Source organism: Notolepis coatsorum (genome assembly GCF_963971535.1).
Source record: "Notolepis coatsorum genome assembly, contig: SUPER_8_unloc_1, whole genome shotgun sequence".
Lineage (NCBI taxonomy): Eukaryota > Metazoa > Chordata > Actinopteri > Aulopiformes > Paralepididae > Notolepis > Notolepis coatsorum.
The window spans coordinates 1,333,502-1,359,820 of NW_028174873.1; the positions used below are offsets into that span (position 1 = coordinate 1,333,502).

At 46.2% G+C, this 26,319-nt stretch overlaps 1 protein-coding gene across 2 annotated transcripts in view; it reads left to right on the top strand.

Annotated features, from left to right (window-relative positions):
* Positions 1 to 12,072, top strand: part of trim37 (tripartite motif containing 37) — a 146,747-nt gene extending 134,675 nt beyond the window's left edge. For both annotated transcript variants that reach the window (XM_084338360.1, XM_084338361.1), the window contains one exon: positions 9,406 to 12,072. In XM_084338360.1, the coding sequence (XP_084194486.1) occupies positions 9,406 to 9,461 (56 nt within the window). In that variant the 3' untranslated portion in view covers positions 9,462 to 12,072. The remainder of the gene's footprint in view (positions 1 to 9,405) is intronic.
* Positions 12,073 to 26,319: the final 14,247 nt, after the last annotated feature.

Below are 26,319 nucleotides of genomic sequence, written 5' to 3' on the forward strand. Positions count from 1 at the left end.
TGCCAAAGCAAGTCCAACATACAAACAATAACATATATATTATTAAGCAATAAAACATACCATAATATTAGCAATAAGTAAAACAATCAACAGAAACATATTAAATTACAAAATAATCATTCAATCGGGTAGTCATTTTACAGATGTAGCCACCCAGATACATGTATTTACAGGGCTTGTTCTCTTATTGTATGACAACCATCTACATATTTTGCAGCTAATACTGTACACTGACTTTTCTCCCCACATATATATAACAGCTTTTGATTATCAGGGAGATGGATAAACTGTGGATCAATTTTATTTATTTTATAAAAGAAAACTTCTCTTAGATCCTTGTATTTCTCACAGTATAGTAGGAAGTGAGGTTCTGTCTCAACATCCCCCTGATGACAAAGTGAACACAGCCTGGCCTCTCTGGGCAGCCAGTTCTGCCTGTGACGGCCTGTTTCTATGGCTAGACTATGTCCACTCAGTCTGTACCGTGTCAATGTCTTTCTTAATTTTATATCATTCACAGTGGTCAGGTATTCTGCCACCGTGTACTCTCTGTTTAGGGTCAAATAGAATTCTAATTTACTTTGAGATTTGGTTGATTTGTTCAATATTCTATATAGTTTTCTTTTTGTTTTGAGGTTATTTGGTTGGGCCAGATTTTTTGGTATCTGTCCTGAGGCATTTGTGGGCAGAGATTTCTGACTAGCTGGCAGAGGGGACTCTCTCTCTCTCTCTCTCTCTCTCTCTCTCTCTCTCTCTCTCTCTCTCTGTCTCTGTCTCTGTCTCTGTCTCTGTCTCTGTCTCTGTCTCTGTCTCTGTCTCTGTCTCTGTCTCTGTCTCTGTCTCTGTCTCTCTCTCTGTCTCTGTCTCTGTCTGTGTGAGATGATTATGGTAACATTCTGTTCACGCACGCCTCTCCCTCCACCTTAAACCCCTCCATGCTGTGTATCACAGCGCACTGCGTTCTATCACTGGAGATACACTTCTCACTCACCATTGTGTTTCATATGAAAAAGTGGTATGTTGTCCTTTAACTAAGAGAAGGGACTTGTGTTGTATTTCTCTATAAGGCTCTGCTTATGAAACTTCCCTCTTATCTCTGGTCCTTGATTGCTTTTAAATGCAGCACATATTATGGTACTAGGTCACAGAATTACCTAGCTTTAGATAACACCACATGTAAAAATGTGTACTTTGGCAAAACGCGTTTTAAATCCTATACCTCGTACAAATGGAATTAACTACAGAAAACCCTGGAATTAGACGATTTTAATTGAACTTTTGTTATTTCAGTTGTTGATCTACATGCTGTATGGTAATCTGACTGCTGAGCTGTACTTGTGTTTTTATTATGTCTATTGTACACAGTTCTCTTGAAAAATGTATTTTGATCTCAATGAGACTACCTGTCGAGATGAAGCACAAATAAAAATGTAAATTGCGCAATGAATACCTGGCGCCGTGATGACATTAAAGTATAAGAAGAAGACGATTTCTCCATTCATATGTGTGTTACCAGGGCAACGGGCTGTCGGTGTGCACTCGAAACGAGGCCTTTTATATTAAAGGTTTAGAATAGCTGGGATGCGCAAGCAAGTGTTGCCTTGTGGCTTAGAACAGAGAGGGGCGCAGAATCATCTTCTTCCTGTACTTTAATGTTGCCACAGTGGCGAGAGACGACACAAACACATCACCGCCGTGAGTCAAACCCACTTTAATGTTGCCACAGTGGCGAGAGACGACACAAACACATCACCGCCGTGAGTCAAACCCACTTTAATGTTGCCACAGTGGCGAGAGACGACACAAACACATCACCGCCGTGAGTCAAACCCACTTTATTGCCGACCATTTTTGCTGGGAAGTTATTTGTTTATTTCTCAATGTGCCGCTTTCAGACTCGATGGACAGCTAGCTGGTGTAGCTCCATGGGTCTGACGTCTTACTGACAGCTAGCTCGTGTAGCTCCATGGGTCTGACGTCTTACTGACAGCTAGCTCGTGTTGCTCCATGGGTCTGACGTCTTACTGACAGCTAGCTCGTGTAGCTCCATGGGTCTGACGTCTTACTGACAGCTAGCTCGTGTTGCTCCATGGGTCTGACGTCTTACTGACAGCTAGCTGGTGTAGCTCCATGGGTCTGACGTCTTACTGACAGCTAGCTCGTGTTGCTCCATGGGTCTGACGTCTTACTGACAGCTAGCTCGTGTTGCTCCATGGGTCTGACGTCTTACTGACAGCTAGCTGGTGTAGCTCCATGGGTCTGACGTCTTACTGACAGCTAGCTCGTGTTGCTCCATGGGTCTGACGTCTTACTGACAGCTAGCTCGTGTTGCTCCATGGGTCTGACGTCTTACTGACAGCTAGCTCGTGTTGCTCCATGGGTCTGACGTCTTACTGACAGCTAGCTCGTGTTGCTCCATGGGTCTGACGTCTTACTGACAGCTAGCTTGTGTTGCTCCATGGGTCTGACGTCTTACTGACAGCTAGCTCGTGTTGCTCCATGGGTCTGACGTCTTACTGACAGCTAGCTCGTGTTGCTCCATGGGTCTGACGTTTTACTGACAGCTAGCTCGTGTTGCTCCATGGGTCTGACGTCTTACTGACAGCTAGCTCGTGTAGTTCCATGGGTCTGACGTCTTATATGTAGGGCTGCCCCCTCATAGACCATTAATTGGTTGGTTTGGTCATAGTCGATTAGTCCCCCCCCCCCCCATTATACTATATAAGTACAAGATTTAACAAGGTGCTGTTGCATTATTGCTCGTGGTAAACTCAGATCTAACAAGGTGCTGTTGCATTATTATTATTATTCAATCTTTATTTAAACACGAGGGACACCCTAATATAGTGACGTTGAGTTTACAATTAAAATACCGGTAAATGGAATAACACAAAGATAAGATAAAAACCAGTAATCTGCATGATAAAAACAAGATAAAATGAGATAAAAACCAGTAATCGCAGAACGATAAAAACAAGATAAAATGAGATAAAAACCAGTAATCACAGCATGATAAAAACAAGATACAATTACCGGTAGATAAAAACAGGGAACAAGAAAAGCAGACTAAAACCAATTACAAAATGATGTACAGTGGTTATCAATCAAAGCTTTAAATTGTCCAAAGGTTGGAAGAATATCAAACGTTAAAGAGTTCCTGGAGTATGGCGCACTAAAAGAGACTGCAGTTTCTCCTAGATTAGAACACGCTCTGGGAACCTTAAGCGTGAGCAAATCACTTGAGCGAGTTTGATTTATCAGAGGGGGCCAACCAACCTCATCATACAGCAAACAATGGTGACTGTCATAGCTGTCACCGGTAATACATCTGAGAGCAGAGTGATGGACTATAGCTGTCACCGGTAATACATCTGAGAGCAGAGCGATGGACCATAGCTGTCACCGGTAATACATCTGAGAGCAGAGTGATGGACTGTCATAGCTGTCACCGGTAATACATCTGAGAGCAGAGCGATGGACTATAGCTGTCACCGGTAATACATCTGAGAGCAGAGCGATGGACCATAGCTGTCACCGGTAATACATCTGAGAGCAGAGCGATGGACTGTCATAGCTGTCACCGGTAATACATCTGAGAGCAGAGCGATGGACTGTCATAGCTGTCACCGGTAATACATCTGAGAGCAGAGCGATGGACTGTCATAGCTGTCACCGGTAATACATCTGAGAGCAGAGCGATGGACCATAGCTGTCACCGGTAATACATCTGAGAGCAGAGCGATGGACTGTCATAGCTGTCACCGGTAATACATCTGAGAGCAGAGCGATGGACTGTCATAGCTGTCACCGGTAATACATCTGAGAGCAGAGCGATGGACCATAGCTGTCACCGGTAATACATCTGAGAGCAGAGCGATGGACTGTCATAGCTGTCACCGGTAATACATCTGAGAGCAGAGCGATGGACCATAGCTGTCACCGGTAATACATCTGAGAGCAGAGCGATGGACCATAGCTGTCACCGGTAATACATCTGAGAGCAGAGCGATGGACCATAGCTGTCACCGGTAATACATCTGAGAGCAGAGCGATGGACCATAGCTGTCACCGGTAATACATCTGAGAGCAGAGCGATGGACCATAGCTGTCACCGGTAATACATCTGAGAGCAGAGCGATGGACTGTCATAGCTGTCACCGGTAATACATCTGAGAGCAGAGTGATGGACTGTCATAGCTGTCACCGGTAATACATCTGAGAGCAGAGCGATGGACCATAGCTGTCACCGGTAATACATCTGAGAGCAGAGCGATGGACCATAGCTGTCACCGGTAATACATCTGAGAGCAGAGCGATGGACCATAGCTGTCACCGGTAATACATCTGAGAGCAGAGCGATGGACTGTCACTGGTAATACATCTGAGAGCAGAGCGATGGACTGTCATAGCTGTCACCGGTAATACATCCGAGAGCAGAGCGATGGACCATAGCTGTCACCGGTAATACATCTGAGAGCAGAGCGATGGACTGTCATAGCTGTCACCGGTAATACATCCGAGAGCAGAGCGATGGACCATAGCTGTCACCGGTAATACATCTGAGAGCAGAGCGATGGACTGTCATAGCTGTCACCGGTAATACATCTGAGAGCAGAGCGATGGACTGTCACTGGTAATACATCTGAGAGCAGAGCGATGGACTGTCATAGCTGTCACCGGTAATACATCTGAGAGCAGAGTGATGGACTGTCATAGCTGTCACCGGTAATACATCTGAGAGCAGAGTGATGGACTGTCATAGCTGTCACCGGTAATACATCTGAGAGCAGAGTGATGGACTGTCATAGCTGTCACCGGTAATACATCTGAGAGCAGAGTGATGGACTGTCATAGCTGTCACCGGTAATACATCTGAGAGCAGAGCGATGGACCATAGCTGTCGCCGGTAATACATCGGAGAGCAGAGCGATGGACTGTGTCATAGCTGTCACCGGTAATACATCTGAGAGCAGAGTGATGGACCATAGCTGTCACCGGTAATACATCTGAGAGCAGAGCGATGGACTGTCTAAAGATGTAGCTGTCACCGGTAATACATCTGAGAGCAGAGTGATGGACTGTCATAGCTGTCACCGGTAATACATCTGAGAGCAGAGTGATGGACTGTCATAGCTGTCACCGGTAATACATCTGAGAGCAGAGTGATGGACTGTCATAGCTGTCACCGGTAATACATCTGAGAGCAGAGTGATGGACTGTCATAGCTGTCACCGGTAATACATCTGAGAGCAGAGTGATGGACTGTCATAGCTGTCACCGGTAATACATCTGAGAGCAGAGCGATGGACCATAGCTGTCACCGGTAATACATCTGAGAGCAGAGTGATGGACTGTCATAGCTGTCACCGGTAATACATCCGAGAGCAGAGTGATGGACTGTCATAGCTAGGGATGCCCCCCGGACCCCGGTTTTAAACGGGAACCGGTACTATATTAGAAAATACCGGAGTATTTATAAGCTCTGACGTCCTCGGTACTGCTATCGATACTCTAGAGAAATTATTATTATTATTATTATTATTATTATTATTATTATTATTATTATTATTATTATTTAAAAGTTGCGAACGATCCTCTCTCTGTCTCTGCACGAGAAGCGAGCAGCAGCCAGCGAGTCAATTATTACACACACTCCTCGCGAGTCGCTCGCTAGTGCTACACATAGACATACGGGTACTACATACGGGTACTCCTTAATGAAAGTTCTGTCCCGACGCCCCGTGCTATAGCGCGCGGCACACAGACAGCAGCTCTGCATGCACTGAGTCGTGATCATGGCGGATAGAGCGAAGCGTTCTAAAGTATGGATATACTTTACAAGGGTCAATGCCGACAATGCACGTTGCCACAAGTGCAACAAAACATTTGCCAGTAAGGGTGGCAATACGGACAACTCTTATCATTGTGTAAAAACGACAAGAAACACCCTTTACTTAATGTGTAAAACATTTTGGTTGTATTATTATTTATTTATGTTTATTTTTTATTTAAATCTGTATCCTTCCTATGTGAACCTGTTTTTGAAGTTAATTATTATTTTGTGGGGTGGGGTTAGGGGAGGGAGAATGGGGTGAAAATGTTTGCTGAATACTGCTCTGCTGATATACATGTTGTAATTTGCAAACTAAAACCCAATAAATATATTGTTAAAAAAAAAAAAGGGTGGCAATACGAGCAAATCAATTTATCAAAACATCTGTTGGCAAAACATGATATTAGTGTGCAGAAATGCGCGTATTCGACTGCCTTGCGCGCAGTGTTCCATCTGCATACTGCAGCCGTAACCCAAGATACGGAGTTGCCTAGGCTAATAACGAATTATTACAAATAGGCTAATAAACAAAACAATTGTTTAGCTACAAATACTACAATCTAAACTTTTTATAGATCGTCAAGCTGAGGCGTCAGCCACTATGTCCCAGCCCAGTGAGCCCAGGGCCACCACACATCCTCCCTCTACCTCCCTCCACCACCCAAAGTCCTTTCTCCCTAGCAGCTAGAGGAAGGATGGCAGAGGATAGGGTGAACGAGTGTCACAGGGCTGTTAGCCTTTTGCATTTGTTGTTTATTATAAAAAGTCTATAATTCAGTCAGACACATTTAAAACATTGTTGCTGCTGTTGCTGAAGAAATTATATTAATTTATTATATTTATTTATAAAGTTATATAAAAGAACATTGCTGCTGCTGTTGCTGAAGAAATTATATTTATTTATAATACTTATTTATAAAGTTGTATTTATAAATAATAAAGCAATGTTGATTCTGTTCTTAATTAATTGTCTTTTTTTCTTGCAAAAAAATAACCAAAAAGAACCGATAAGAGTATCGATAAAGTACCGAACCGTTAAGCAGTATCGATAAGAGTAGTAGTATCGATAAAATCCTAACGATACCCATCCCTAGTCATAGCTGTCACCGGTAATACATCTGAGAGCAGAGTGATGGACTGTCATAGCTGTCACCGGTAATACATCTGAGAGCAGAGCGATGGACTGTCATAGCTGTCACCGGTAATACATCTGAGAGCAGAGCGATGGACCATAGCTGTCACCGGTAATACATCTGAGAGCAGAGTGATGGACTGTCATAGCTGTCACCGGTAATACATCTGAGAGCAGAGTGATGGACCATAGCTGTCACCGGTAATACATCTGAGAGCAGAGTGATGGACTGTCTAAAGATGTAGGAGTAGAAGCAGCTATAGACTACATCCCCATAGTCCAAAACTCACAATCCTCTTTCTGCTAAAGATTGGAAAGCTGGTTTTGTTCCTATAAAATAAGCCAATTTGGATCCATTATGTATTATTATTATTATTATTATTGCTTATTACATGGCGTTTTCACATTCGCCGAAATGCTTGCTTGTGATTGGTCAACAGCCCCCCGACTGCGGTCATTATTTTTCAATAATGACCGCAGATTTTTCAATAATGACCGCAGAGCGCAGCTGTTCGCAATCAAGCCCACTGACACACTGTTTCAGTGCAATTAGACACTGCCGTGCCGGCGATGACGGGGGGCGGAGCGACGAGCGGACCCAGAACACAGCGGAGCCAGAACACAGAGGCTGCCCGCGATAATAATAATCACTTTATTTGGGCTGACAGAGCCACAGAACAACTGCGATTTGTCAAATGAATTAGGTATATTGTTAGTAAGTTAGCCATGTAATAAGCGGGATAATGTATAGCTACGAGGTCATTGTCGCAAAATAATTGACCTTCACTACGTTTAAAACACCTCGGCGAGGCGGCTCGGTATTTTAAACTCCGTGTCGGTCAATTATTTTGCGACAATGACCTCGTAGCTATACATTATCCCTTACATATTATTATTATTGTGGTCAAGGTCTCTGGCTCTAGAGAACAACAGTTTCTTTAGTCGAGGGGGAACAGCCTCCTCCTCCTCCTCTCGCTTAAAATATGTAAATAAAGTACTCATCCAAAAAGGTACATAATGTATGTTATAGCCATGTGAGTAATATATTCATGTATTGTATCGAACGTGTACAATGTGTACGTATTACAAATAAATGCTTAAATTACATTATTAAAAAATTAGAATTTTTACGTTTTCAGAAAAAGGTCATGTTCCTCTGTGTGGAGCCCGGGCGCCCGCGTGGTGAACACTAACCTTAACTCTGTGTGTGGGTCAGCCCGGGCGCCCGCGTGGTGAACACTAACACTAACCTTAACTCTGTGTGTGGGTCAGGTTGGGTGGTGGTCATGCCCGCAGCGATTGTGCAATAATACAAGTAATAAGAATAAGACGTAACAGGTATAATGTACATAAAGTTTACAAAAAGCATGGTACTAAGACATGCTAAGGTCCTGCGATAGTGCAATACACTGTTAAGCTACGGATGAGGCACTGGGTCTTATGTACACTACTATACAATACTGTACTATACAATCTACAGTTATACTATATATCCTTATGCTATCTTGCTATATCCATCTATTTACTGTACAAGAACCACTCAGGGTGGTGTAGTGGTGAGAGAAGTCGTCCACGGCGGCAATGGTTGTTCGGTTCGACTCCCAGTTGTGGTGTTTGTTTTTTACCTTTGCTGGTACAATATGTAATTATATTACTTACCGTATACAACATGTAAATATATTACTGACTGTATACAACATGTAAATATATTACTGACTGTATACAACATGTAAATATATTACTGACTGTATACAATATGTAATTATATTACTTACCGTATACAACATGTAAATATATTACTGACTGTATACAACATGTAAATATATTACTGACTGTATACAACATGTAAATATATTACTGACTGTATACAACATGTAAATATATTACTGACTGTATACAACATGTAAATATATTACTGACTGTATACAACATGTAAATATATTACTGACTGTATACAACATGTAAATATATTACTGACTGTATACAACATGTAAATATATTACTCATGGCTATAACATAATGTACCGTAATTGCCGGACTATAAGCCGCACCGGAATATAAGCCGCAGGGGTCCACTAGGAAAAAGGTGCGGCTCATAGTCCGGCAATTACGGTACATTATGTACTATTTTTCCTGTGGTCGACTTTATTTACATTTTCCGACGAGCCCATGCCGCCCGACATGCACACAGACTCTCTCTCTCTCTCTCTTAGTGGAGGACCGCCCGTCTCTGTGACTGACGCACGCAAAAACTATTTCTCTCTCCTACTTCTGTTAGCGTTGCAAATCAACGCTAACGCTTTCACCACCCAGTTCTCAATCAATCGGATATGCTTCTCAAAAGGGTCAACTGTCTCTTTTTAAATGGAATTCTCGAAAAAGGTTAATTATTGAACTAAGCTTCTCGTGCTCAAATGTCATTTCACTTCCTCCCCCCCAGGAGAGCAACTGATCTCTGACGACCTCAGCTTCACTGGACAGACCTCTGAGCGGTGAGACCCTGCCGGCTGGAGAGGCCTCGCAGTGGGGAGACCCTGCAGGCTGAAGCCCCGCTGCCTTGTCTTACCGTTGACTCAGAAATACCACTAATACATATATATGTATATATATATGTATGTGTGTATATATATATATATATATATTTATACATATACATATGTATACCTGTACTTGCATGTACTAACTCCTGTAAATTATGTTACAAAATGCAGCAACTCACCCGTGTAAGATCTGCATTGAATACATTTGGTCACTTTAATTGATTTAGGATAAATGTGTTAATTTAAATGCCTGTAAATGTATTTGCGAGGCAGATGGGAGGTACAGAGTATTTGCAAGACATCACTCGTAGTCTATCTAATGTAAACGGACCGTTATGCACTTTTGTGTTTTTATACAACTTCCGATGGTCGGTGTGTTTTGCGTTCGCTCGCTGCCCTCGAGGCAAACGGACCGAGACGAGCCTGCGATTCCTTGTCACGGTAACAACGGAGGCACCGGACAATCGCTCAGCCTTTCTATTCACTACGGTGCTATTTGTGTGTCGGGGACATCAGGGACGGCATGCTAACACACGCTCCATGAAGGACGGAAAGCAGGAGGTCGTCGGCGTAACACCGCATTCCAGCCACTCGGTCCGCTTATAGGCGAACATAGACGTACAAATTCCTGCGTTCTCGGCTCGTGTGAAAAGCTGGTAACCCGCCGGGTAATGCACACTCCGTTCAGTTTCTTAGAAATCCAACACGTTGAGGATGAAAAGCAGCAGGTCGTCTGCGTAAAACAAACTGCATTCGAGCGCGTCACGTCTGTTTCTATTAACGTGCATAAAAAGGAACCACCTCTTGTTTTCTCTGCTTGCAAGGTGGTCCAAGGTGAGGGAGAAAAGAAACACGCTCAAATGAATGACCGACTCGTAAGTAGTTAATCGTAAATAGTAGCCTACTTCTGCATGAAAGCCACAAGCTAGACATATAGGTTGTGCCCACTGTGCACTGCTGTCTGCCTCCGTTAAGAGCATTGGGGAAGGTGGCCCAGAAAGGGCCTGAGCCTTTTGAGCCTGAAAATGCATCCAGACAAGAAGCTTGAGATACTTTAGGTCTTTATGGTTTAATACTTTTCGGTTTTGAAGTGATTTTCAGTTTTTCTCCTGTTTTTTTAAAAAGGGATGATTCCTTTTTTCTTCATGTGATAGTCGATGGTTGGTTCAGCCTGGTAACCTGAGAGCAGATAGGTTTGTAGAGAGAGAGAGAGAGAGAGAGAGACGGACAGAGAGAGGGAGAGAGAGAGTATTTTTACCCCCCCCCCCCCTAAAAACTACATAAGGCTACTTTAAAGTACGGTCAACCTACCATATTTGACACCACAACCATAACATCACACGGAGAACAACAGAAAAGGGATCATGAGTGTCGTTTGTTATTTTCGAGTGTTTCTACTCAAACTGTGATTCTGTTCCAACTCCTTATTGTGGAGATAACTGAACAACACGTTGAGATGTTTACCTTTCTGTCCTCTTAAGCTCCGGTCAACGTCCATGTCCCTCTGCAGTCCAGTCTGCTTTCTGGATCAAACCAAGGCATTCAATCAGTCATGTTTTCTTGTCTTCCTCCGTTGGAACAGTTCCCCCTCTGTCCATCGGATGGTGCTGTTTCCACTTTCAGTGGACGCTTTGCTTTGTTAAAAGTGGACCATTGTGGTTACCATACAACTTTATTTTAATTCCAATTCAAAGAGCCATACTCCCGTTTCATGAATGGGAACTTAGGGCATTTTGGAGCCAGTGAGGAATAAACAACGCAGACGACAATAAAGATACATTGTTGACATTGTACATATCATTGCAATGTTCACTAGTTTTACACTGTAAATATCTTCTTTAATGTCAGCTGTAGAAGCCTGCTACTTAGGCACAGAGAGGTCTGACCAATCTGGCATTATTTGTGCCTGCAAAAACTGCATGGCTTTTATTGGCTATAGATTCAGGGAGGCGATTAGAAAAAAAAATAACTCTTCCACCCTTTCAGGTGTCGATGTTTTTTTCTTTAATCTTTTTGGAATGTTCTCTGAAATTCTAGAACTCGGCCAGTAGCCATCGTTACATCAGCGGAATGTTCAGTTCTCGGAATCCTGTCGTCGCGCATGTCGGGAGGAGACGCTCGTACGACACACCTGAGCGGCTCGGCGCTTGGAAGGGCGTTTGCGTAGCTAACGGAGGCGTATTCTAATGATGGTCTTGCTCCATCACCGTGTGTACGTGTCTCGTTCTGACCGCCAACACGTCTGTTGCTGCACAAGAGCTGAGGTGTGCTTTTTTTTTTTTTTTTTTTACTTCATTTTTTAGCGTTTATCGCTTTTCCTGGTCAAGCATGACCGACAGATGCAGGGTGAAACGGGAGAGAGAGCAGGGGGAGACATTCGGCAAATGACGGCGAGTCCGGGAATCGAACTCGGAGTCAACCAGGTCCGCGACGCAGCGCGGTACATGGTGTGCTACTGGAGCACCCCGAGGTACATGGTGTGCTACTGGAGCACCCCGAGGTACATGGTGAGCTACTGGAGCACCCCGAGGTGTACATGGTGTGCTACTGGAGCACCCCTCGGTACATGGTGTGCTACTGGAGCACCCCGAGGTACATGGTGTGCTACTGGAGCACCCCGAGGTACATGGTGTGCTACTGGAGCACCCCGAGGTGTACATGGTGTGCTACTGGAGCACCCCGAGGTACATGGTGTGCTACTGGAGCACCCCGAGGTACATGGTGTGCTACTGGAGCACCCCGAGGTACATGGTGTGCTACTGGAGCACCCCGAGGTACATGGTGTGCTACTGGAGCACCCCGAGGTACATGGTGAGCTACTGGAGCACCCCGAGGTACATGGTGTGCTACTGGAGCACCCCGAGGTACATGGTGTGCTACTGGAGCACCCCGAGGTACATGGTGTGCTACTGGAGCACCCCGAGGTACATGGTGTGCTACTGGAGCACCCCGAGGTACATGGTGTGCTACTGGAGCACCCCGAGGTGTACTTTCTACACCAGCGAGGGGTTTCCTCTCCGTGTGTTTTCATCCTCTCTCTTGGTCGTGTTTTGTGCTATTTCACAAGATTGTGTTTTTATTTAGCGTTATTCCCCCCCCCCCCCCCCCCCAGAATGCACATTGGGGAGTTTTACTTGGTTATGTACATTTGTTTGAACTAACAGAGTATAAATAAACTAATAAAATATTTTATGTTTTTCGTCAAACTGACCACGTTCTCATGTCTTGTTTTTTTTTGCCGTATTGATGGTGAGATTCTCCACAGAGCACATTTAACATAAGAAAGGTTGTGAGGCAAGATAATATTCACAGATAATTGACAATAACCATAAATAATTATAATAGAAAATAAGAGAAAAACATAATTAATTATGTTAATAAAAGTATAATTACATAACAATATTAATAATAATGATGTGGTAATGTTGAGTTGTGATGGCCATTAGGTGCCATGTACAGTATATGTAGTGTAATAAATCCAAATCCAATCAATGGTGATTCAGTGCCTGTATTAACAGAATAGTCTTGACTCAGATACAGACTATTGTCAGTCTCCTATCTGGGGCTCTGTCTTCCCATGTAATCACTCTTTGCTGATACTTGAATTGAGTCATATCTTGGGATTTTTCACTTTGGTAGAACTTTTTTATTTTTTTTATATCAAATATTTGTATTTATTTTTATGCACAAAACAAGACAAACAATACAGTAACAATAACAATACCTCACAATACCACAATAATAATAACTGACATTAGCTGGGTGGCGCAGCGGACATTGCGCTCGTCACCAACGCAAGAGACACCGGGTTGGGCCGCGTCTATATTAATCCCAGCCGAAGAGTGCAAGAGCGCTTCCGCATTTTGCCCTGATTGGCCCCGGTAACGCCCTACAAATGCGCATTTTCTTTTTCCCCGCTCAGACGCCGAAATGGAATACAATGTATATTATCGCGACGCGGACCAGATTCACTCGCAACGCCATAACGTTATTTCCCTGTACATTGCAACGTTAACACAACGCAGCTGTCAACTGTACTTTACATATTATCCAAACGAGGACCACATAACGCCATAACGTTATTTCCCTGTACATTTTAACGTTAACACAACGCAGCTGTCAACTGTACTTTACATATTATCCAAACGAGGACCACATAACGCCATAACGTTATTTCGCTGTACATTGTAACGTTACATATTATCCAAACGAGGACCACATAACGCCATAACGTTAACCCGCATCGCTGCTTCAGCATAATTGTTTGTGTTATTTCCCCGGGTGAGGAGACCGCGCGCGCCCCGGTAACTGAGTGCCCAGCACTCTCTGCGACTGTAGAGGCGCTCAAATGTACCGCAGGTACTTTTCATACCTGCAATTGATCAAATAAGGAAACAAACACAGAAGATGCACATACATGGATGTAATGACAGCAAGAAGAGGTAGACACATATATGAAGTATGCAAACACAAGCCTCCTGACTTTCTTGCACCGAATTTGCAAGACTGCTGTGCTGTGATTGTGGGAATGTCTGTGTACAGCTAAACATAAGCAAACTTGTCTAAGCACTAACCTGACTACCGTATTAGCGCTTTAATATGGCTTCTGTGATTAATGTGATTGACCAGCGTTAATGTGATTGACCAGCGTTGCGACCAGCGTTGCTAATATGAACCAAAGGCTTTAATATGGCGCGTTCTGGCATCTGTGATTAACCGTGTTGAATGGGGGTCTGAACCAAACGAGGACCTCATGCGAATGCGCGGCGAGCACCTGGGCGAAGGAAAAGGAAATGCGCATTGCTTACCGGCGAATGGGGAAGAATGCGGAAGCGCTCTTGCACTCTTCGGCTGGGATTAATATAGACGCGGTTGGGCCGGCCGTCATACTAACTCAATTGGCAGAGTTAGCGAGTGGAAGTCGATGGGTGGTAATCTGGACGTTGTGGACAGCGACTCCTACAGGTCGGTTGGGGGACGCCTGCACAGCAGAGACAGGAAATGGCGGGGGTAGTGTGAGCCTCCCACATGTTACACCTCGCCAATGAGAGTCCGCGCTGGCAGGTGAAAAGATGTGACAGGCTGCCTCCTCGTGTATCGGAGGGGACACGTGATGCAAGGCTTCGTCCTCACTGCAGCCAACCAGTGGGAGGCATAGTCTAGCAACGTTCGAGACAGGGGAGGGTAGAATTGAAGGGAGAATTGGCGAGGCGAAATTGGGATGGGAGAAAAATAAGGAGAAAAAGTGGATCCAAAAAAAAAAGACGGGAGGGGAGAATTGGCACAGCGGAAATTGGGATGGGAGAAAAATAGAAAAGGAGGAGAAAAAGTGGATAAAAAAACAATGACATTAGCAATAACAAAAATAATAAACAGAACATAACATAAAAAAAATCAAGTTTCAAGTTTGTTTATTAAATATCACAATAAAATACACATACTTTACGGTGAAATGCTTGGTTCTGTTTGAGCCCCTGAGAGTGTGCTTCATACAGTAAAAAAAGTAAGTAAAGAGGAATATACAATTTTTTTTTTTTTTTTTTTATCCACTTTTTCTCCTTATTTTCTATTTTTCTCCCATCCCAATTTCGTATCGCCAATTTCTCCCCTCCCCTGTCTTGAACGTTGCTAGACTATGCCTCCCACTGGTCGGCTGTAGTGAGGATAGAAGCCTTGCATCACGTGTCCCCTCCGGTACACAAGGAGGCAGCCTGTCGCATCGAGACCGCAGCCTCTTGCATGGGTAACAAGCGCAATCTCCGCTACGCCACCCAGCCGCATACAATATACAATCTAAAGTACAACCTAGGTACAGTCTAATTACAGTGAGGTACAATGCAGAAAATGAGGTACAAAACTTTGAGGTAGGGTGCAATTGCAAATGAGGTATGCATGTAGTGCAAATCTCTTTAATAGATAAATATAATTAGTGTTAAAGTGAGTGTTTGTTTAAAAGTGAGTGTGTGGATGTGTGTACAATGTGTAGATGATGGGTGGTTACTAGTGCTGTCAATCGATTAAAATATTTAATCTGATTATTCGCATGATTGTCCATAGTTAACTCGTGATTAATTGCAAATTAATTCCATTAAAAAATATATATATATTTATCTACAGTACCTTAAAGGGATCTTTTTCACATTCCAAGTTTTAATACTCTTATCAACATGAGTCAACAAATGCTTGCTCTATGCAGCCATTTAACACAAAAGGATGACCCGGCCTCATGCATTGCAAATTTGCATCAAATTCAAAACAGTGATGCACAAAATAATAATTTGGGCGGCTGGGTAGCGCAGTGGACTAAGCACTTGCCTACCACCGCAGAGACTCTGGGATCGAATCCAGCTGTCAGCGGTGCGTCTATTCGAAACCCAAACGGTTCGTGCTTCCGCGTTCGCGTTTTCCGCTCTGATTGGCCACTGGCCCGCGCTAGTTTTGCCGACGCCGGTATGAGCGTAGAAATAATGCGTGGAGAGCGAGCCTCGCACACGCACTTTGAAATGGGTATCACAGTAGTACGCCTACTGTAGAACATGACATATTAGCATGACATCTGATTTATTAACTAGATTGTCTTTTAATATACTTGTGCTGTTCAAGTTGGTCATGAGCAGTAAAACTCCTGTTTTTATACATAATCAGATTGTTTTTAGTAATACTGTGTGTAGGAGCTATTTGATTGTTTTTGTGTTAAGTTTGTAGTTTGTTAAGTTCATCACTGGGTGGCAGCGTGTAGCGCATGGGTTTTGAATAAAGGCACAGGTGTAGGCAATGGCAATTAAGGTATCTAGGTATGGGTGACGGAGAGATCTCACGGTTTTTACCGCACGAACACACGCATGTACCCTCGCTTGTTTTCAGTATTAACAGCATTATGCAGAAATTATTGTTTGGCTCATCACATGTATTATGTTAAATACTTCAATTAAATGGGAACTTCACCCAACGGCAGGTGACACAGACTCGACATTGTGTTTTTTCTAATTGCGCGTCAAAGACGAGGAATCCCCGCACCCAACCGGGCGTCTACCAGGACATCAGGTAGGTAGGTAGGATACACTGTGCACGAGCATTACACTTCAGTAGGACATCAGGTAGGTAGGTAGGATACACTGTGCACGAGCATTACACTTCAGTAGGTTCCAGTAGTGGGCAGCTTGATTTGCCAGGTCCTAGAACCAGCGCTTTGGGGAGATCTTTTATTTTTAGAGCATTAACTCTGTGGAACGGCCTGCCTCGGAACCTCTGCTGCATTTACAGTAGATTAACTTTAAAAAATAATCTTAAATTGTTTTTAACACTGTAAAGTAATTTTTTGTTTTTGTTTTACACTAATGTAATTTTTGCTATCTTAATTGTTACAGTAGTTTCATTATGCATTGTGTGTACTGACTTTTAATAATTTAGTTTTTGCAATAGTGATTGTTTTTGTATGTTTTTTTTTTGTGTGTGTGGACCCCAGGAAGACTAGCTGGTTGCTATCGCACCAGCTAATGGGGATCCCTAATAAAATCAAATCAAATCAAAGACTCATCTTTCTGGCGAGGTCAGAAAGCCTAACTATGTTAATCTTTGTGACCTCAGAGAATTTATCAGGACTTTGTTCCGTGCTGAGCTTGATGCTAGCATACTGCAGCTAACCAACAGACTGGACTCACTCCAGGAGGATGTAGCTAGCGCGACCACACAGCTCTCTAGGGTGGAAGAAGAAATGGCAGAGTTGGCGGTCGTAGCTGAAACCAACTCCACCGAGATCTCGGCGATTGAAGACAAGTTCCTTTTTTACGAGAATAAGGGCCTTCTCTAAGGCTATGGGAGTTGCTCGTGAGAAGGGCATAGAGGTCTACCTATTATACCCTGCGACTCTGAAGATCAAGATGGGCCGCGGAGTTGTCCTGCAACCACCTGTTCACATCGCCGTCCGAGGCGGAGAGTTTCCTTCGAAGCGGCACGGCGTCCCCCCTGGCTGAGGATGGAGAGCCGGCCCCGGCGGAGCAGGCAACGGGCACCGGGGAGTGACAGGCCTCGGAGCCTTGGTATGCTAAGCGCGAGCTATGCTAACTTTCCGGCTCTCCAAGCTAACACTATCGTTACCACTCGCCTACCGCAGCTTTTCGGACCAACAGAACGGTAACACTCAAGGTTTATCTACGCTGTATTATTCCAGAAACGGGTATGCATACTGACTATTTTCAAGTATAATTCAGACGACCTGTGCTTTTTAACGCATTTGCCTTTTCGTTGTCTGAACATTGAACTTCGCACTGAACTTCGCATAGACTGTTATGCATATTGTCTTTTTTCAAGTTGCACTTGGACGAACTGTGTTACACAAGTTTCACTCAAACGAACTATGTTTTAACGTATCTGCCGGTCGAGGGGGATGGTCCTTTCTCAGCAGCCTACGTGAATCAGGATATAACAGGCCTTGAGCCCGATTAAGCTAAGCTTGGGGCGTGCTGGTTGTCCAGCTCTCCTAGCTAACGTGTCTATGCCTTTTTGCTCCAGCTGAATGATAACGCTCAAGGTTTGTATCCACTGTGTTATCTCAACAACGTGTCGTAACTTAAGTCAATACATTTGGTTAATTACAGTGCATATAGGCCTGTTAAATGGAGGGAAGAAAGCAGAATGATAGAATGGTCCTCATCTGACTCCAAATAGACAGTAGAGAATAACGGTGTAGTCAGGACAAACAGAACTATAGTTCAATTTAGATGATTTATTGCTGCAGGGCCAAAAGGTGAATAAAGCAGGTTATTTACATACAGGGATTATTATCATAGTACATCAAACATGCTGTACAACGGATTGTTGAGGTTTACACATCAAACACGTCTGTACACAAATAGTAGTCATGTTATGTCAATGAAAAGAGAATGTACTGAGCAATACACATGGTTAAACCTGGTCTAAGATAGGGATCTTTACATTTTACACTAAACAACACCCAACAGTGGGTCCATGATTTTACTCACGTATATGGCAACAGCATATTCTCTGGCAGAACGGTGGAGGCTCAGAATCTGGGGTTAGAGTTCTGGCCTATCTGTCTGACAATGGGTTCTGGACTTTATACTATGCCATGGCATCAACCAATCATAGTTACATTCTATATATGGAGTTTTGTTCCAATTGGTTGTCTTGTTTCTAAAAACAGACAGTCTTCTGTTCTTGGGTTCCAATCAAGTGATCTTCTTGTCGTGTATGGGCTGGTTCTCTCCAGGGGGGATCTGTTGGTTTCTTGATGAGTTGGCATCTTATTCCCCCCAGAGAGAATGGATTTGCAGTTTCTCTTTTCTTTGATTTTGGCAGTTGAACACTAGAACCTTTTCTAATTTGTAGCTTTAATGTAATGAGTTACATATTATATATTCAGCATTAAACCAATGTTGTCTATATTTTAATACCAAATTGCCTATATGAAATATCACAAGCCTGCTTTTGCCAGACTGAATTAATGGTTCTGAGATTTACATTCTATAAAGCTTTACAAAAAGAGTGAAATGACACTCTATTACTTTCATAACCAGTTAACATTCTAATGACGTTCAAATATCCTTTTATCTAATAAGTCAGATACCTTACTGTGATATTGTGAGAATTTCCATGAAACTTGAGTCTTTTGTCAGACCAACTGTTCTCTGCTGTAATCTGTTCAGTGAGGTATGGCCTGCTGTGACCACATTAACATAGAATTTACAGTCAACCAGAGGTCCCCACACTGAGCGTGGGAAGATCTAATCATTACTAAGGCATTATTTGAATTAACTATTATCACAGATATTTGCAGTTTCAGTGATAACCCAACAGTGTGCTTTTTGTAATTGTATGGATTTAAACAGTCGACTCGCTCTGTTTTATTTTTGTTTTCACGCTCGGAACTCAATAGGACCTTAACAAGTGGATATGTATCTATTATGGTGTTCTACTCCGAACTAATTACATTCAGTCATACTTCAGCCTTTCTAGACTTTAGAGATTCTTGTGTAAATACATGTCAAAAGAATAAGACTTTCAGTAAAAGAGAGCTAAATGGGAACACTGTGCGTGTCTGTTAATGTGCATTCTGTCTAACCCTTTCCTTTCCGGGTAATGCTCCTTATTGTTTAACCCTTTCCCCACCCCCTGCCTATGCCTCATTGGGACAGGTCTCTACTCGCCAATCAGGAAGGGTACTGCTTTGGGGAGAAAGTATATCATCCATCATTACTGCCATCGGGTGTGGGAGGGCACAGGAAGTATTGGGGGAAGTGTGGGTGTGTGGGGAGCTACTGCTAATCGCCCTGGAGGGCAAGAAGGACCAGCGCACCACCCCTAGGTTAGTGAATCCTAGGCCCCATCCACTCCCTCTGCTAAACCTCCACTCCAATACTCCTGGCCTACAGTCGGGGACTCAGCCGGACCCAGCTCTGCTGCGTTCCCACTACCAGGTGGCAGTGTACATCCACTCCCATAAAGCAGGGATAATCCACCCTGCTACATTTGGCGTCACGAACAGGATCAACATCCTAACTCACTTCCTTGACTGACCGAGAGAGAGACCAACGATGTCCGAAGGACAGACCCGCGCCGTGCCGGAAATGGCAGCGAAAGATGAGGCGCTCCAGGAAGAGTGCAGGGCCCAGGCGGCGCTACAGGAGCAAACATGTGGCCGGCGCGCCTCCCCCGAGGTAAAAGAAGAAGAAACAGAAGCAATGAGAGACTTGACCGCACAAGTGGAGGCCCTGAGGGGTTGGTTCCACGACCAGGCAGGACCGACAAGTGATGTACCTGGAGCAGGCCCGGAGCGACCAGCGAGAAGCCCTCGCCTTAGCCAAGGCCGTCCTTGAGAGACACACCCGTGAACCCCAAGCGACCCCCTCGACGGTGTACGTCCAACGGGACCGAAAATGCAGCGAGTTCGGAGGGGGAAAAGAGAGGGGAGAGTTGTCAATAGAGTACTGGATCCGGCCAATTAAGTCGCACTTCCGAGCGAGCAAGGTGCCAACCGAAGACCAGGTGGAGGTATTACAACTCCACCTGAAAGGCGAGGCTAAGCAAACGGTGTGGTTCATGATGAAAGAGCCCTTCCCGGACCCAGACGCCCTGTTCAAGGTACTAGAAGCGACCTACGGGGACAAAGCCCCTGTCAGTGTCCGTCTGGGGGAGTTCTACGACCGCAAGCAGGCAGCCGGCGAGACCGTGAGACAATTTGCGTATGACTTACAAGAGATGCTTCGGCGTCTACAGCGGCGGGCAACCACGCGGGTCCCAGACACCGCCACCCTGCTACAGGAGCAATTCGTTCTAGGCCTGAGAGACGACGCACTGCGACGGGAGATGAGACGATATCAAAGAGAGAAAGGGACACTGACGTTCCTCGAATTAATGCTGGCCGCGATCGACTGGTCCGAAGAGGAGGAGGCACTGTCCACCGCTAAGAGTTCCGCCCGGGGCACGATACACGCCGCCGCCGCGGAGAGACACGAAACCCCTGTCGACGTGTCTGCACTACAGGAATCCATCCGCCAGCTGGTCGCGGGCCAAGAACTGCTCCTCCGGGCCCTGCAGTCCGAGCGAGACGGGCCCCAAAGAGGCTTCCCTGGACGCCGTCCCCGGGGAGATGTGCCCGCTACCCCGCGTAGACTACCCCGCCGGAGCGAGGATGGAAGACTGATCTGTTACGCCTGTCAGCAGCCGGGGCATATCATTAGAGAATGTCCAGTCCAGGCCGGTGGACCGCGCCCAGCACCTTCCCCCGCACCCGAAGCTTCGGGCTCACAGGGACGCCTATCTAGAACACGAGGGGCGATCGACGCCGTTGCGGCAGGAGCCGTTGACTCGATAGCCACGGGCCCAGAGATCCAAGATGTATACGGGGGCTGTTACACCCTTGACGTACAGATAGACGGCGTCAAGACCTGCTGCCTCTTAGACACCGGATCTGAGATTACCACTGTTACAAAGGGTCAGATTAAACCGAATATATATATTTATTACTTGAGATCCCTTGTATAATATTTGTATATCGTTTGATATCCCTTGTATATTCTTTGTATATATACACGGAATATCCCTTTACCTAGGTACAAACCAGACCATAATACTCGTTCTCCTATTGGACAGCGACCCCTAGGCGCCAACGGCCATACCCCCAATGGCAAGTTCAAAGACAACGCCAAGGCATGTCTCAACATGTCCAGGTTTGCGCAGTAATACGAGACAGAACTGAGGTTGGCACTAGATTATTCACCTTACGTATAAATACGTCGCAGGTGGATACAGCAGGAGAGTATCCTAAACGTTGAAGCCTTCACCACGATACAACGTGCCGTGAAGTGGGCCTCTTTGCCCCTGAATAGAGCCTTGAGAACCGCGTGCGAATATATAGCTAAAGTGTCAGAGTTTAACGCCGTATCGTCGAGTTCGACTTATTCTATTGTGAAGTAATAGTCTATTATTTATAGTGTATCATGCGGCTACCGTTCTTCCGTGACCAGCATTACCACCGGTTCGTCGTACCTATAGCTAGTGCACTTATCCAGGCTGGGCGGCCTAAACTCGTGCCACCACCCGAGGAGTCCTAGACGAGAACCGTTGGATATGTACACCGGAGAACCTACACCGGCGAATGCAGAGCCTTTTCCGGCTGGATTATATTGCTTTGGTACCGTGGCTGCTGGAGCAGAGAACCGTCTACCCCACTGCTGTGTGGGATCTACCCCTGTGAGGAGCACCCTCGAGCCCGCCTCTAGGACCAGAGGCTGGCTAGCTTTCATCCATGCTGTCGTGCATACTGGATTATAGCTGTTGCTTTGTCTAAGGACCAAGGGAGTACTGCACTGGCTCCTGTATCTGGAGCCTCGTTATTCCGCGTTGATCCAGACTTTGCTCCCGAACATTCCTCTACCCTGCCGGCTTACAACCGGAGGGAACCCCCTAGTGTCTCCAGCTGACTACGAGTGTGCCTTATGTAATTACTATGCTACAGGTGGCGTCAGTTATACCCATCTTACTAATCTCATGGACTTACGCTCTTGACCTACTTTAAGTGTTCTTCGCCTTACAAGCGCAATTATAATTCTCAATCTGTAACCTACCGTTGCTGCTCTAATAATAATAAATACCTCTAACTAGAACTTTCTTTGTCATTGCCGTATTCTTGTATGGGTGTTCACCAGATATATCATGTACTGTATGGCCAGTAATTAAAGTACATAACTAAGTAGTGGTTTAATGATACCATACTCTCAATACAGTCAGGGAATTGTACCCCTCAGTTACAATTGGTCCTTCGAGCCGTAGGAATATCAGTGTAATATCTAAATATAATATTGATATTAACCATGGCCAGCGGTGAACACTCCCCAAGCGGCTCTCCCAAGCTAGAACGCCCGCAGCGCAGACGTCAGCCACCTCCCTACCTAGAGGAATACGCTGTCAGTCTAATACCTAGCTTTATACAGACGTTAAATGCGGAAAAAGCGGATAGTAAAAGCATGTCAAATCCTACCGACCAGGCGACCCTGCCAGTAGAGACCCTAGTGGGTTCTAACGTAACTGACCAAGCTCACGGGGGGGACCAGGGGGGACATGACATGACTATACCCCCAGACAACGTCAACGGGACGGTCCCCGGAGAGCTCCAGGATAAAGAAAGCGCTCCAGGGACAGAACCCGACCCACTACCAGAAGAGAAGCGCGCCCAGGAGATAGACCTCGGGGCGCGCCAAGAGAACAGATCTCCAACGAGCACTGCCAGAAGCCGATCACCTCCGTCAGTGTCTTCCCCCAGCGAAGGCATTCATCGCCACCCTGGCAGCCTCCACTGAACGCGATCGACTCCAAGCACAGACGCTTAGTGAGCGCGAACATTCTTCCATGGAACAAGAGCGCCTCCGGGCGCAACAACTAAGTGAGCGCGAACACTCTACCATGGAAAGAGAACGCCTGCAGGCTCAACAACTGAGTGAGCGCGAACAATCTGCAGACCAACGAGAGCGACTTCACGCGCAACTCCAAGCGCAAGCCCTTAGTGAACGCGAACACTCTGCAACCCAGCGAGAGCGCTTCCAGGCGCAGCAAAGGAGTGAAGACGACCGCATACGCCTGGAGACCAGACGCCTCCAGACGGAAGAGAACATTGAAAGAGACCGCGCCGATGCACAGCGCGCCGCCGCCGATGCACAGCGCGACGCCGCCAATGCACAGCGCGCCGCAGCCCAATCCCAGCGCGAAGCAGAGCGCGACATCGCTCACATCCAGCGCGAAGCAGAGCGCGACCGGCTACAGGCGCAGATAATGGAGCAATTGATTGCCAGGGCGACACCCCCTCTCTCCGCACGGAGCTCCAGGGCATCATCATCACGACAAGGGTCTAGGGCACCTTCCCCTACCCGACCAAGTGACCCGGAGCCCGGCCAACAGAAGGATCCTATCCACGTCTCCGAACCCCCTCCCCGACCGGTCCATACGAGACCCAGCAACCGGGAAGAGCCGGCCTATGCCGCCGAGAGACTGAATAGAAGACTTCAAGACCTAGAAGACCTAGCAGAGGAAGAGGAAGAGGAGGAAGGTCAAGCCCACCAGCAGCAACGTACTCCACAGGACCAGGAGGTCCAGTACAGCCCAGACTTCACCCCCGAGGCACTGCGCTACAAACCCCCGACTCAACTCAAGGGTGAGTTTAACGCACAGCCAGCACCGAGGAACAGCACCTGGGTACCCGGCCCCTGGTACCCACCAAGTACCAGCCCACGACAACACGTACGGGGAGACTCGCCCAGGAGGCCTCTCCCCCAACGCTCACCGATGTGCCAGCCATCCATGGCATCGCACCTTGGCACACCGACGTTCCCGGACTTTACGTACGAGGACAGAGCACAGTACACGGAATTACGGATGTGCTTAGAGACTATGATGTCCGACGTCCCTGATGAGTCGTACAAATATGCTATCCTCCTCAAGCATCTCAAGGTGCCCAGAGCGCATAATATAGCGCTGGCATATTCCAACTCAAGCACCCCATACTCCGCGGCTCTAGTAGCCCTCGACCAGCGTTATGGGCGCATATGGGACTACGTGATACAAGAAATAAGGAATATTGACCGTCTCCCCCCAGCCACAGACAATCGATCATTGGATGACCTCTCTATCAAGGTACAATCCCTGGTAGGGATGCTGGGGTCCCAAAAGGAAAAAGGGAGACACGAACTATATGCTAACTCTAATGTAGAACGAATATTAGAGAAGCTCCCTCCAGCCCGCCAAGAGCGCTTTAGGCGGCAGAGAGACCACCGTGATCCCGACGGTCCCGAGCCATCCCTCCTAGACCTGGCCGACTTCCTCGCGAGAGAAGTCAGCAGCCTACGACTGGATACGTTCGTGCGGAGTGGACCAAGCCCAAGAGATGGACCTCGGAGATCCAATGATAACCGCCGGTTGGTGACCGTTATGCACCAAGCCGAAACAGTACCGCGGCACAAGAACCACAACACCCCCTCGACGAAAGAGAAGTGGAAGATTGTATGCCAGTACTGCGAGAAAGAACATTGGCTGTCTCAATGTGACACTTTCAAGAAGATGACCGCCGACGAAGTGAGTCAGTGGATCAAAGCCCACCGCTGCTGTTTCCGCTGCGCGCGCAGCCATATGGCAGCCGAGTGCCGCCTAAAGAAGAAATGCAGCAGGTGTGACGGCGCCCACTTGGATGTCTTGCATGACAGCAACAGGAAGAAACTCGCACCCCCAAGCAGCACGAGAGTAAACGTCATGTATATCGACCCCGCCAGCAGCGGAAGCTCCCGAGTGCTCTTGAAAGTGGTCCGAGTGATATTAAGCTACGAGGACAAGGTCATGGACACTTACGCCGTCCTTGACGATGGGTCAGAAAAGACTCTCCTCCTCGCATCCGCTGCAGCCCGGCTGGGTCTGCGGGGGAGCGAAGAAACAATGACAATTCGTACTATAAGAAGAGACCTGAAGACAATAAAGGGTGAAAACGTCTCCTTCACTATCGCAGCAATCGGGCAGCCCGAGAGGCAGTATAGGATTACTAACGCTTTCACCAGCCAAGACATAGGCCTGTCACAGTACACCTACCCCATCCCCAAGCTGATGGAAAAATACGTGCACCTACGTCAACTACCTATACCGCTCATCGACGGCGCCACCCCGACCCTGCTCATAGGATCCGACCACGCACACCTCATCGTCCCAACGGACTGGGTCCACATAGGGCCCAGAGGCTGTCCAGCAGCAGTCGAGACCCGCCTAGGATGGACACTACAAGGCCCCCTCTCCAGGTCTCCCAACCGACCAGCAGCCACTCGCTGCCTCCACTCCAGAATGACAGAAGAAGACACCACCCTCTTACAGCACGTCGAGAGGCTATGGACACTAGACACAATGCCCTTTAAGAATGAAAAGAAACTCATTCGTTCAAAGGAATACACTTATGCCATAACCCTCCTCGAGCAGAGGACAAAGAGAGTCGAGGTCAATGGAGTGATGAGATACGCAACTCCACTCTTGAGGCGAGAGGGTATGCCCACCTTCCACGCCTCAAAAGAAGCGACGGAGCGGTATCTACTGAACACCGAGCGGCGTCTAGCCAGAGACCCCACTCAAGCCACTGTGTACCGCGCTGAGATTGACAAGCTAATCACAGCGGGACACATAAAGAAAATTGACATTAAAGAGGCCGATCAGACGACCGAATCATGGTACGTGCCCCACCACAAGGTCAACCACAACGGCAAGGATCGTATTGTGTTCAACTGCAGCTACCAGATCGGACTACAGAATCTGAATAAAGAACTCTTGCCCGG